Source organism: Dermochelys coriacea, chromosome 14, assembly GCF_009764565.3.
Source record: "Dermochelys coriacea isolate rDerCor1 chromosome 14, rDerCor1.pri.v4, whole genome shotgun sequence".
NCBI lineage: Eukaryota > Metazoa > Chordata > Testudines > Dermochelyidae > Dermochelys > Dermochelys coriacea.
In genome coordinates, this window is record NC_050081.1 from 9,691,051 (window position 1) to 9,702,663 (window position 11,613).

At 46.2% G+C, this 11,613-nt stretch overlaps 1 protein-coding gene across 7 annotated transcripts; it reads left to right on the forward strand.

The window, feature by feature from the left end:
• The first annotated feature begins 4,137 nt into the window (after window positions 1-4,137).
• On the forward strand, window positions 4,138-11,061 carry COPRS (coordinator of PRMT5 and differentiation stimulator). 7 transcript variants are annotated; one of them, XM_043497454.1, is made up of 5 exons: window positions 4,138-4,290; window positions 7,069-7,156; window positions 7,320-7,438; window positions 7,924-8,178; window positions 10,346-11,061. In XM_043497454.1, the coding sequence occupies exons 3-5, from the start codon at window positions 7,327-7,329 to the stop codon at window positions 10,513-10,515; spliced, it is 537 nt and encodes a 178-aa protein (XP_043353389.1). In that variant the 5' UTR covers window positions 4,138-4,290; window positions 7,069-7,156; window positions 7,320-7,326; the 3' UTR covers window positions 10,516-11,061. The 7 variants fall into 7 exon arrangements, with proteins under 7 accessions (XP_043353389.1, XP_043353387.1, XP_038227917.1 ...); XM_043497452.1 differs by lacking the exon at window positions 4,138-4,290 and adding an exon at window positions 4,592-4,735; XM_043497455.1 differs by lacking the exon at window positions 4,138-4,290 and adding an exon at window positions 5,316-5,390.
• The last annotated feature ends 552 nt before the right edge of the window (window positions 11,062-11,613 follow it).

Consider the following 11,613-nt stretch of genomic DNA (forward strand, 5'->3'; position numbering starts at 1 on the left):
AAAGCACTCTGAGATCTACTGATGAAAAGCACTGTATAAGAGCTTGGTATAAGTCACTTATGTGCTTTGAAAATTTTACCCTCCTCACTTTTTTTTTTTTTTTTTTTTTTTTTAAAAAGTCCACTAGCTGCAACAATGACACTCCTGATCTCCAGCTTTTCTGCTTCTTAGTGCTTGCTGTCCTACCGCTCTTTTCTCCCTGGCATGCCCTTCCTGATTTAGTCTGTAAAGCCACTTCCCTCTCCTTTGAATCCCTCTTCAAGGTGCACATCTACCAGGAGCCCTCCAACTCGTCATGGCTAGAGAAAGGGACAGTGGGAATTGCTGAAGTTGTGCATGCAGCTGGCACTTTTTAAAACAAGACTATGTTTTTTCTAAAAGATACTCTAGGATTTTTTCCCATGAGTTCTGTTTGTTAGGTCCAGCCTTAAACTGGAGCCATTACGCAGTACCAGAATACAAATAGTATAGAACCAACAGTGCAAACCAACTTTTATAAAAGGTCACTTCTACTAATCTCTGGTGCAGCTTCTGCCATTCCTAGAGAAAAGATCCAGAATTTTCTAATGTAGACAAGGCCTGTGACTGCATCCTTTGGGGGCAGAAACTGTGGCTTGCACAAGGATGAAAAGGGTTGGTGCTTGGCTGCTAATAACATCTGTTTCTGTCTGAAAGGGACTTGCCATGAAATATCAAGACTTTAGTTGCCATGGGATTTTTAAACCAAATTTGATTTGACACAGTTTAAGGTTTGATTGTTTGTTTCTTACAGTAATTTCAATCTTGGCTGCTGCATGGTGCACAAAACAATATCTAAGACCTACTAGCCCAGAATTTTTTCCTTTTTATTTTTTTGTATTTAAAGATGATTGCAGTCAGGCAAGGCTAAGGCTGAACAGCGAGAAGACAACTCCAGTGCAAATAAAATCGGTCTTCTCCCCCTCTCATGGCTTATTTTGGCATTCATTAATGACCTTGTTTTCAGAAAGCCGTAATTGGTTTGCATGGTGTAAACAATAGAATAAACTGAAACCTAAAACTGAAACCACCACTGCCAGGATCCATCTTGGGTTTTCCAATACAGCTATTTCCCTGTTATCTCACCTTTCTCTTGTACAACACACACATTCTTCATTATCCTCCATTCATAATCTGTTTCTGTATTTTATATTTACTAGGCCAAATTTACCAATGATAACAGAGATTTAGGTATTGGTAAATATTCCATCAGCTTGGTTTTCAATGGGTGTGTAACATGGGCAGGGCTGCTGAAAAAATCTTTATTTTACACATTGGCAATAGTTTTCTCTCATCTAAGTTTTCTCCCTTGGTGTGTAAATTACTTATTTTGCACGCCGCAGGGATATAGTAGGAAAAGCAACCAATGAAAGTGTAAAATAACACTCCTCTTTGCCTGTCTTTCTGCTTCTAGCTTGCACTCCTTACCATGTTCCATGCATTTTATATACATTCTGCATGCTAAGGTGGTGCAAGTTACACTGCTTTACCAGTTGCACACATTTCTAACCAATTTACACCCCTGTGTTGTCCTAGCTGAATTTGCCCTAAAGACTTCCAGTAGCATCCCTTGGTCAATGTTTAGTCTTGACCAGAGTGCGGTGCAGACCTACTGTTAGTGTATGGTCAGTAACCATTTTAGGGAAGGTTTATAGGCAGCAGAAAGTAGATACAGCTTCATCTCACCAGGAATTTACCACTCTGGCTCAATTTCCACTTCACGGAGAGGGAGTGGGAGGAATCTTTCTGAACTGGGCTTCACTCTCCCCACCTTGGATTTTTCCTGTAAAAGCAGAAACAGGTGCAACTGCAAATTAAATGTCTCCAATTAGAGAGTTTTTTATGTTCAGGTGCAGTGCTGCTTTATGGACAAGTATGGCTTCCCCAGGTAAATAAACCAGGTGCTCACAGGATCCAGTAGGTAAGAAAAAGGAGCAGATCTCTCCCTTTCCTTCAGAGGGGTGGCTCAAATGGAGAAGTTTACTCTTGGCCACTAATTAAAGGTACAGTACAGATTAAAGAGGTATCTCTTATGAGTTACTAGCAGTTACATACAGTACTGGCTGAAAGGCTACTGGGGTAGAATTTGAAACTGGGCTGTCAGCTCTAGAGAGCAGCATCGGTGCTGGAACTAGGGGTGCTGCTGCACCCCCTGGCTTGAAGTGGTTTCCATTATATACAGGGTTTACAGTTGGGTTCAGTGGCTCTTAGCACCCCCCATAAAAATTGTTCTAGTGCCCCTGGAGAGCAGTGAGATACTTCCCCTTTATAAGGGAAGAAGGGAAAACAGCAGGGCCACATCACCCTCCCCAGAATAGCTAGTGCCCTGAAGAAGGGCCCCAGCACAATGGCAATCAGCATGAGAAGCTCTCCTATGTCCCAGTAATTACAGAGCACTGACAGAGCCCCTCAGCATACACATACTAGCCCACAGATGTTTCTCTTGCAGGGGGAGGCAGTGTGGTGTAATAGACCACAGAAGACCTGGGGGTTGATTTTCAGCTCTGCTACTGGATGACCTTGGGGCAGCTCCTTCACGGAGCCGTGAGCACGGGCGTGTACTTGGCGCGGTTCACTTCAATCCCAGACACCTGCCCTTTTTGCGGCGTGAGGGATACCCTGGCACATGTATACCTGGAGTGTGCCAGGCTGCAGCCCCTATTCCGGCTCCTCACCAATATTTTATTACGGTTTTGGTTGCACTTCTCCCCTCACCTTCTCATTTATTCACTCCCTATCCGTGGCCCCACAAAGTCACGGGATCTCCTGGTCAACCTCCTCCTGGCCCTAGCTAAAATGGCCATCTACAAAACCAGAGTGAGGAGGTTGGCCGATGGAGTCTCTTGTGACTGTGGGGCCTATTTCCGATCCTTGGTCTGTTCACGTATCCGGGCAGAGTTCCTCTGTGCGGCGTCCTCTGACTCCCTTGACGCCTTTGAGGAGCAGTGGGCGCTGTCTGGGGTTCTCTGCTCGGTGTCCCTGTCCGGTTCCCTTCGTTTGACCCTTTGACCGCACTCCTGTCCCTGTTATTTTATTAGTTGTCCCCTGAAATTTTTTGGGTATCTAGGTCCTGTGGATCCCCCTTTTAGGCTGGGGGGGATCCTTTAGCAGTGGACGGGCTTCGCCCGCCCACTTCCTGGATCCCAATAAGACTGGATGACCTTGGGCAAGTCACTTCCCCTCTTTGTGTCTCTGTAAAATGGGGATAAAGGCTCTAAACTCCATAAACTGCTTAGAGCTGCAAAGTAAAGAGCTAGGTGTCAGTATTATTATCTGGCTAAAGAACAGAGGCAGTAGTTACCCAAGCGCTACCATTGCACTACATTAACCCAGTACTACAGACTGAGTGAACTCTTGGGAAAACTCTCCTTCCTACCTCACACCAACCCATGGTAAGAGCATCTGTCCCATGCAGGCTTTTCGCCTGCTATATCAACTGGCCACGCAGCTAGCCACCGCAGCTCAGAAAGCCATGACTATGATGTAGTGAAGTGGGCCCTACAGTGCTGGAAAGGAAAACTCCCTAGATAAATCTCAGGTTTCAGAGTAGCAGCCGTGTTAGTCTGTATTCGCAAAAAGAAAAGGAGGACGTGTGGCACCTTAGAGACTAACAAATTTATTAGAGCATAAGCTTTCCGATGAAGTGAGCTGTAGCTCACGAAAGCTTATGCTCTAATAAATTCGTTAGTCTCTAAGGTGCCACAAGTCCTCCTTTTCTTTTTAGATAAATCTCGGCGCTCTCCTGTTGATTACAAATAAAATCTCATTCATTTCCTTATGGGAAAACCATTACAGCCCTGTCTCCTAATCCCATGGTTGCTGTTGTAGGCAGGATAAACATGCTAACATTTTCTATTCCCGAAGATTCAGCTTTTTAGGTCTTGTGTTCTTGGCATCAGAGTTTCAGAGGAGCAGCCGTGTTAGTCTGTATTCGCAAAAAGAAGAGGAGGACTTGGGGCACCTTAGAGCCTAACACATTTATTAGAGCGTAAGCTTTCGTGAGCTACAGCTCACTTCATCGGATGCAAGCTTATGCTCTTAATAAATGTGTTAGTCTCTAAGGTGCCCCAAGTCCTCCTTTTCTTTTGGCGTCGGAGTGGTGCTGAGACCAGACCGCCACATTATACTCCAGGGCTGCCGCCTTTTGCCATTGAAACTCTATTTCCGGGTGGATCATTAGTCGAGAGACAATCCATTATTTGCTGGACGCTGACCTGGTGCTCAGGGCTGCCCCAGGCAGAAAGGACAGAGGCCCCGCCTGCCTTGCAGAAGGTAGGAATGAAACACCAACTTCTTTTATGATGGGGGGGGTCTTAAGGAGCAGGGTTCGCTGCTATGGTGAAAAGGAACAATAAAGGCTTGCGGCTGAGTTGACCTGTAGACTTATTGCTAACAACCAGGGGCTGTGAATAACCCTAGGCGATGGGACGGGGAGGGGCTTCCACATTCCCCATGGTGGGAGGGCGGGGGGGGGATGCTGTAGTGCCTCCCCCCCCCCGGGGTTCCCTCCACTCGCGCCGCCGCTGGTTGGCTGCCCGGTGTCGCCGTTTGGCCGGCCGCGTGGCGAGCCCCGTGCGGGGGGGGGGGCGGTGCACGGCGCAGCAGGTACCCGGCCCGGGGCCTCCGTGGAGGGGCGGGGCAGCCACAGCCGGGGATGGAGGGGCCGGGGGGGCGGCAGCGGGAAGAGGATCCGCTGGAGCCGCTCCTAGGCCCGGAGGTGAGAAGCCGCGAGGAGCCTGGCGAGTGTGGGGAGGGGGCTGTGGGGGTGTGCGCAGGCGAAGGGTCTGTGGAAGGGGGGCCGTGGGGGTGGCCGCAGGGGGGAGGGGGTATGAGGGGTGTGTGCAGGAGGAGGGGAGGGTCTGGGGGTATGTGCAGGGAAAAGAGGGGGCAGTGGGGGGGTCTGGGGAAGGAGGCAGGGTGTGTGTGCAGGGGAAAGGGGGCAGTGGGGGGTGTGCAGGAGGGTCTGGGGAGGGGGGTGTGCAGGGGGAGGGGAGGGTCTGGGGCGAGGGCTGTGGGGGGTGTGTGCAGGGGGAGGGGGCAGTGGGGGTGTGTGCAGGAGGGTCTGGGGAGGGGGCAGTGGGGGTGTGTGAGGGGGAGGGGAGGGTCTAGGGAGAGGGGTAGTGGGGGTGTGTGAGGGGGAGGGTCTGGGGAGAGGGGCAGTGGGGGTGTGTGCAGGAGGGTCTGGGGAGGGGCACTGGGGTGTGCGAGGGGGGAGGGGAGGGTCTGGGGAGGGGGCTGTGATGGGTGTGTGCAGGGGGAGGGGACAGGCTGTGGTGGGGCCTGTTAGGAGCGTGCAGAGGGGGTGTGTAGGAAGGCAGTGGATACCTGGGGATGACTAGAAGGAGATTTATGGGAGAGTCTAGTTTGTGTGTGTGAGATGGGAGTACTCTATTTCAGTGTGTGGGGATCGAGTTGGGGTTATGGACACAACTGCAGGGGTTTGGTGGGTATTTTCTTTAAATATTGTGGTGTCCTTTCCTTTCCTTCTCTTAATTCCCATTTATTTCCCCAGATCCCATGGTAAAGGGAGTGTAAAGTACATCTCTCTCTCTCTCTCTCTCTCTCTCTCTCTCTCCCCCCCCCCACTGGCCTAGCTGGCTATTCCTGAGTGAAGATAGGGGTGGATTCTAGTTGAAACCTAATGTTTTAGACCCTTCAGGCTGATTTTCTTTCTTGGGTTTATGTCTGGCAGAAGTATAAAGTTCTTAAAAAAAATTGTGAAAGGGGCTAAATGATGTTTGGGCTCCTGGGAGCTATTCAGGTCTCCGGCAATGTGCAGAATGTTGTTGTTGGACTTTTTTGGTAATTTTAACTTGTTAGGTTCGCTTGCTTGGCTATACGTATATTTGTGTGTGTAACTGACACTAAATTTTCTCTTGGAGAGAGTGGAAATAGGGACTGTTTTCCATGTCTGTTACTGGAAACAAGATTGTTATTTTCTAGCAGAGGGAAGAAATATAGTGTCTTCTAATCTTTCCCAGATATAAAATTTCAACCAAGGGTCATTGTCACAATATGAAAGATTGCTTTTAGAGTTGCAGTAGATGCTCCCTGATGTAGAATGGAGGATATATAACTATTACTAGTTAAGAACTTGCGTACTAAGGAACCTGTAAGTTACTATTCATAGGCCATTGACTTCAGTGGAGCACCGCAAAGGTGTAGGGGTCAGCCTGCACAGAGTAACTTGCAGGATGGAAGCTATATAAACACACAGAACGTAGCCCCTACCATTTATCTTCTCCCTTCATCTATCACTAACTTTGGACCATCCCCACATCCTTCCTCTTTGATTTAAGTCCTGTTGCTCACAATTGGTCTTAAGCCCAAGGTATGTAGTCAGTTGCTCAGAGTTTCATGCAGGTCTGGAAACTCTCAGGCTGACTTGATCTCTTTCACTATCCTTCCCTGGACTACTGGACTGGTGAAGAGGTGCTGTTGCTATGCCATATTCCCCTTGTCTCCACTTTGGTGTTGGTACCAGTGTGGGAGACAGTTCTCCAGCAGAACTTTACTTGTCTCCATTGTACCAGTGAAACCAGAGTGAGCAGCCCAGTTTCCTTTCTGACTTACTTTTCCCAGCTTTGGGGCCTGTGGAAAAGGGCAGCTCTGCTCCTGGAGAAACTTAGTTTCTCTCTTTCTGTCCTTTATTTTTCCCCAAGCCTTCTGGCTGCTAGAATGGGACCAGATACTTTTTCTCTCCCCCAGCATCTGGGCTCCTGCAGAGGGGTTAGGTTTCCATTCCATTCCATTAACTCTCCCTCTTCCCTCTTTGCTCACAGCTTTTCCAGCCAGTTGCAGTTCTAAAATTGATTTGTGTTGATTTCGCTGCTTCCCACAGGATTCTGAACAGCAGTGGTGAAACTGGCCACAGGCTGCTGTTTTCTCGATGCTGGAGCTGTCTGCGGGCTTATTTAAAATGAAAGCTTAACTTGGGCACAGGTAGATTGCGTGGGTCCCCTGATTCACTTTGGAACAGGAGTCTCACTGTATAGGAGTCTAAGGAGCAAAGCTACTGAACCCTTTAAAACCGTATTACTGCTTTTTTAGATAACGGTGGCTGCAGGTGACTGCACATGTCATGAGGAAGAAGAACTTGTGAAAGGAGGGACAGTTGTGAACTGGAGGCCTAGAAAAGGTATGCAGGGAAAAAGGCATTAAATTAGAACAAGGTGAAAAAGAATAGTTACTAGTGCTGTCTGCTAGGAAAGGACAACAAAGCTGTGTAGTACTTATGGGTGGGAACTTCTCTTGAGTGAACTCTGCTAAATTATTTTTGCCCATTTTCCATGGATCCCTAGATAGAGGATGATCAATATTGCAAAACAATTCCTGTTGTTGTGGAGGCTCCAGCTGGAGTTATTCAACCAACCTCCTCTTGAAGGATGTGAAGAGGCAGTGGTGATGATGAAACAGGACTGTAAGTTCTAAACATCAGCCTAAGGTGCAAAGTTCAGACCCAGACTTTGGGTTCAGACCATTAGAGAGAGAGACCACCTGCTGTGAAATTCAGTTTGGGGGAGTTTGAAGATAGTGATGGGATTCAGGCCATCTGTAATGTATTCCAAACATAGGAAATATCTGAAACCCAGAGTAATATTAGTGTGGTATTAAATACACACACACACGAAATTGGACTACTTATAATTAGATAGAATTGATATCTCTTCTTGTGTTATAGAATTTTATTCCTTCTGCAACCTCAGCACAGCATAAAGGGTTGGGGGTAGATTTCTGTCTGTAGCTGTAGCTTACAGAAGTGTTGTAGTTTTCCTGGGCTTTGTTCAAAACAGGTCTGTGTTCACAAAGTGTCTTCATGTTGAACTACTGCATGGTATTAAAGCATTTTCACCACCCCAGTTTATGTCCTAAGCATTTCTGTTGGCAATTTCTGTTGTATTACAGGCTGTTTGGCAAAGAACGTTTCTGATTGTGAGTCTCACCAGAGTAGATTTTCTGGTTGCCCTTGCTATGAAAGTGACACATCTCATTCAGATTCCTCGGGGCCTCCCATTAAATGGCTTGGTGACTTTGATGACTTCCAAAGTGACCTTGAGGACTGGGAGTTGGATGCATCTTTCCCTGAGCTGAAAATTAATTCTCAGTACGAGGAAGAGGACTGGGATAAAGAATTGGAGGATGCTGAATGTAATCCATATGGTAGGTGCAGATTTTCTTATTCTTCCATCAAGCCTAGGACTTTAAGTGGATGGAAAGAGTGCTTTTCCTGAGAGCCCATTTAAATAGTTCCGCATTCTCCTGTTTTGAACATTTGATAGTGACATTCTTTGACTGCTTTCTGTCTACCTTGTGTGTTTGAGATGCACAGTTGTACCTAGGTTTTAAATACAGTAGTTTAAAAGAAACATTGCTGTGTTCAAATGGGACCGCTTTGGTTCTTTCCTTGGCCAATGGGGTTCTTATTGGATGCTACTGCAAGGGAAAAATGTGCACATTTGTGTGGAGTTACTTTGGGATTTGACCTTTATAAGTCTTGTATATTACTCTGGAACAGGAGAGATGGGCTCCTCCTGACTTTCAGTGATGGGGAATACAGTAGCTGAACACCCTCTGACTAAAGGACCCTTCTTCTTCCCTCCTGAGAGATTCACCCTGGGCTTTGTCAGTCATGTTTCTGTAGAGCACAGCGGTGTTGGAGGGTTGTATAAAGAGACAAAGTTGCTGACCTGAACTTGTTCCTTTACAAGCCAATCCTGCAAACACACATGAGCAACTTTACTCTGAGAAGCAGTCCCACTGACTTCACCAAGAGTAGCCACGTGAGTAAACTTGCTTGTGTTTGTGTTTCTAGGATGCATCCCTGAAAGCTCCATAGTTAGGGGCTTCTCCTTTGAGTTTCTGAGAACTCTGAACTTCCACTGCAGTTAGTGGGAGAGGAGAGCAATTAGTGCCTTACCAGACTGGACACTTCAGTTAGCAAACTGATGGCGTGTTTAACGAATAACCCATCGAGAGTTTGTAGATTAACAGTAGGACCGGTTCATTCTGTCTCTTTGTCATTCTCTTTCTCTCTCGGAATTTGTACAAATCAAACAATTCCCTCTTTGCCTGGGAGATATTGATTCTTCTGGCTGTTTTGTTTAATAGCATTTATCTTTCCTTTTATATATGACTGAAGCATTCAGTTGAGTTCCATAGGTTAATGGCAGAAAAGTCCTTAGAATTCCTATAGACCCTTTGTAGTGCTGGGTTAACTAAGGTGTGGATAACTGTGTTGGTATGTTTCCCTCTGGGTTAGCCTCAGAGCAGATGAGACTAAATATTGGGTGTGTGCATATGCATGTGCACGTGCACCCGCACACACTTTTTTAAAATCTTTGGTCCCACTGAGAGCTTGATTAGCAGTTGGTACAAGAACTGTCCCCTATTCACTTACAGCCAGCTTATCTTATCCACGATTCATGCCCTGCAAGTGCACACACATCTAGAATTGGAGGGGAAGCCTTGATTGTGACTTGGGTGATTGCGAATGACATTGAGCTCTTCTGTCTAGATTCTTTTAATCTCCACAAATCGCTATCCATTTGGTCTGCCCTGCAGCCATTTTTTAATTTATTTTCTGGATCAGCCTGTTTTGGTGCTTTGTTTCTCAACACCACTGAAAAGTTGGTGGTGGGAATGCTGCACTGCCTATGGCTTTTTATCGCCCATGGTTCCCTGATGTCTCTGATGGCAGCAGCCAGATGGCATTATTCTATTTATTTGCAAAACCCCTTGCCTGTTTACAGTGGACCCTGCTATGTCTTTGTGGCACGTCTGTTAAGATATTTTATTTTAATCAAGCTAGTTGTAGGCTAGAGAATGAACTGGGTCAGCACTAGCTCCCTGCCCCATTTCCAACTTCCCCCACTTTTGACCTTGGTCCAGCAAAGTGTTCCTCACATGTTGCTGGCAGGTGATGGAGGAGACAGAAAGGGAAAGGGGGCTGTTGGGTACCAGCGAGAGCACAGGAGGAGTTGTGATGCAGTGGGGGTGAGAGCCCTATGTGGCTGCATAGACCATAAAAGGGAAGGATGATCTTGTGCTTAAAGCTCAGGACTCTGAGCTAGGAGGTCTGAGTTCTGTTCCTAGCTCTGTCACAGGCTCTCTGTGAGATCTTGGGCAGGTAATTTACTGAAGCTTCTCTATCAGTATCACCAGATGTACAGAGGTTTTGTAGGTTTCATGCAGTAATGTTGGTCAGCCAACTGATATTCCTGCACTGGTGCATATAATTTGCTATGACAAACCCTCTGTAGTGATGCCCAATGTGGAGTGTTCTAACGCAGTCTAATAACACTCTCCTATTTTTTAAAATCCTCTTTAGACGCGGAAGATATCGACTGTGGTAGTCTTCAGGAAAATTATCTATTGGCATCATATGCATGGCAAGAAGAATCATTGTATAACCCCATGTGTCACCACACAGCTCCACTCGCTCTGAATTCACCAAATAGAATGCCTGAGGTTGGCCAGTTTGATGATGCAGATGACTGAGGTTTGCCCCTGTTCAGGGTCATGCTTGACAAATTGGACTTTGCTCCATTGCCGGGATGCAATGCAATGTGGGGTTCCTTCACCTAGCCTATTGGGTTCCAAACCAGGCTTTTCTGAAAACTTTCTTTGAGAATATTATTGAGCTGCAAATACACTGATCATGGTCAACTGGAGAGAGGATCTCAGACTGGATGCTAACCATAGGGATCTTTGCAGTTTTGTAGCATGTTTTATTTTAATGTTTAAAAAAAAAAAAGCTGTCTGGGAAGTATGATTTTTAAACTCTGGCTCGATAATAAGCTCGGAATAAGTCAGTTCTAATATGGATCTCATCTGTGTAATTTTATTTTATTTTTCTCTTTTTTTATTTGACATTAATTAATGAGTTGAGCTGGAATTAAATGTTTCTGTCCTTCTTACAGATTATACATCATAAGTAGCATGACCAAGTTGTGTTTGAAGTTCAGGTCCTCTGATGGGCTGAGGGGAAGGTACCATTTGACAGTATCAGTTATGAGAAATACAGAGTGCTTCGTTGTTTACACAGATTATTTTTTGTCTATCATTACAAACATGGGGCACTGCAGAATCAAATTATCAACAAGAGCTCTCGTTCATGATTTACTCACGTTGCTGTGCACTTACGCGAACAATCCCATCGTAGTTAGTGGGACTACTCACGTGAATACGAATTGCATAGTTGGGGCCTTAGTGAAAGTAGCTTTGAATGTGCCAGGATGACCGGCCCCTTTAAAAGGGAGTAGAGTCCAGCACACATGTGATTGATACCCTGCAATTGGGCAGCAGGTAATTCCAAGGGAGGATCTCCATGTGCTCTGCAGATCATGACTTAGCTTTGCCACGCTGTGGAGCAGGAAGTTGTTGTGCTACAAATGAGGAAACAAAGGTGCAGAATGGTTAAGTGATGTGACCCTAGGCAAGTCAGTGGCAGAGCAGGGACTAGAACTAGATCTCTGACTGCCTGGTCTTTGCCTTGGAGTTAATGCAAATGACTACAAGTAAGGAATAAGTATATAGAACTGATAAACTTACAGGACCATTGTTACTTGGTTTAATTCAACTATCCCTAATCACATT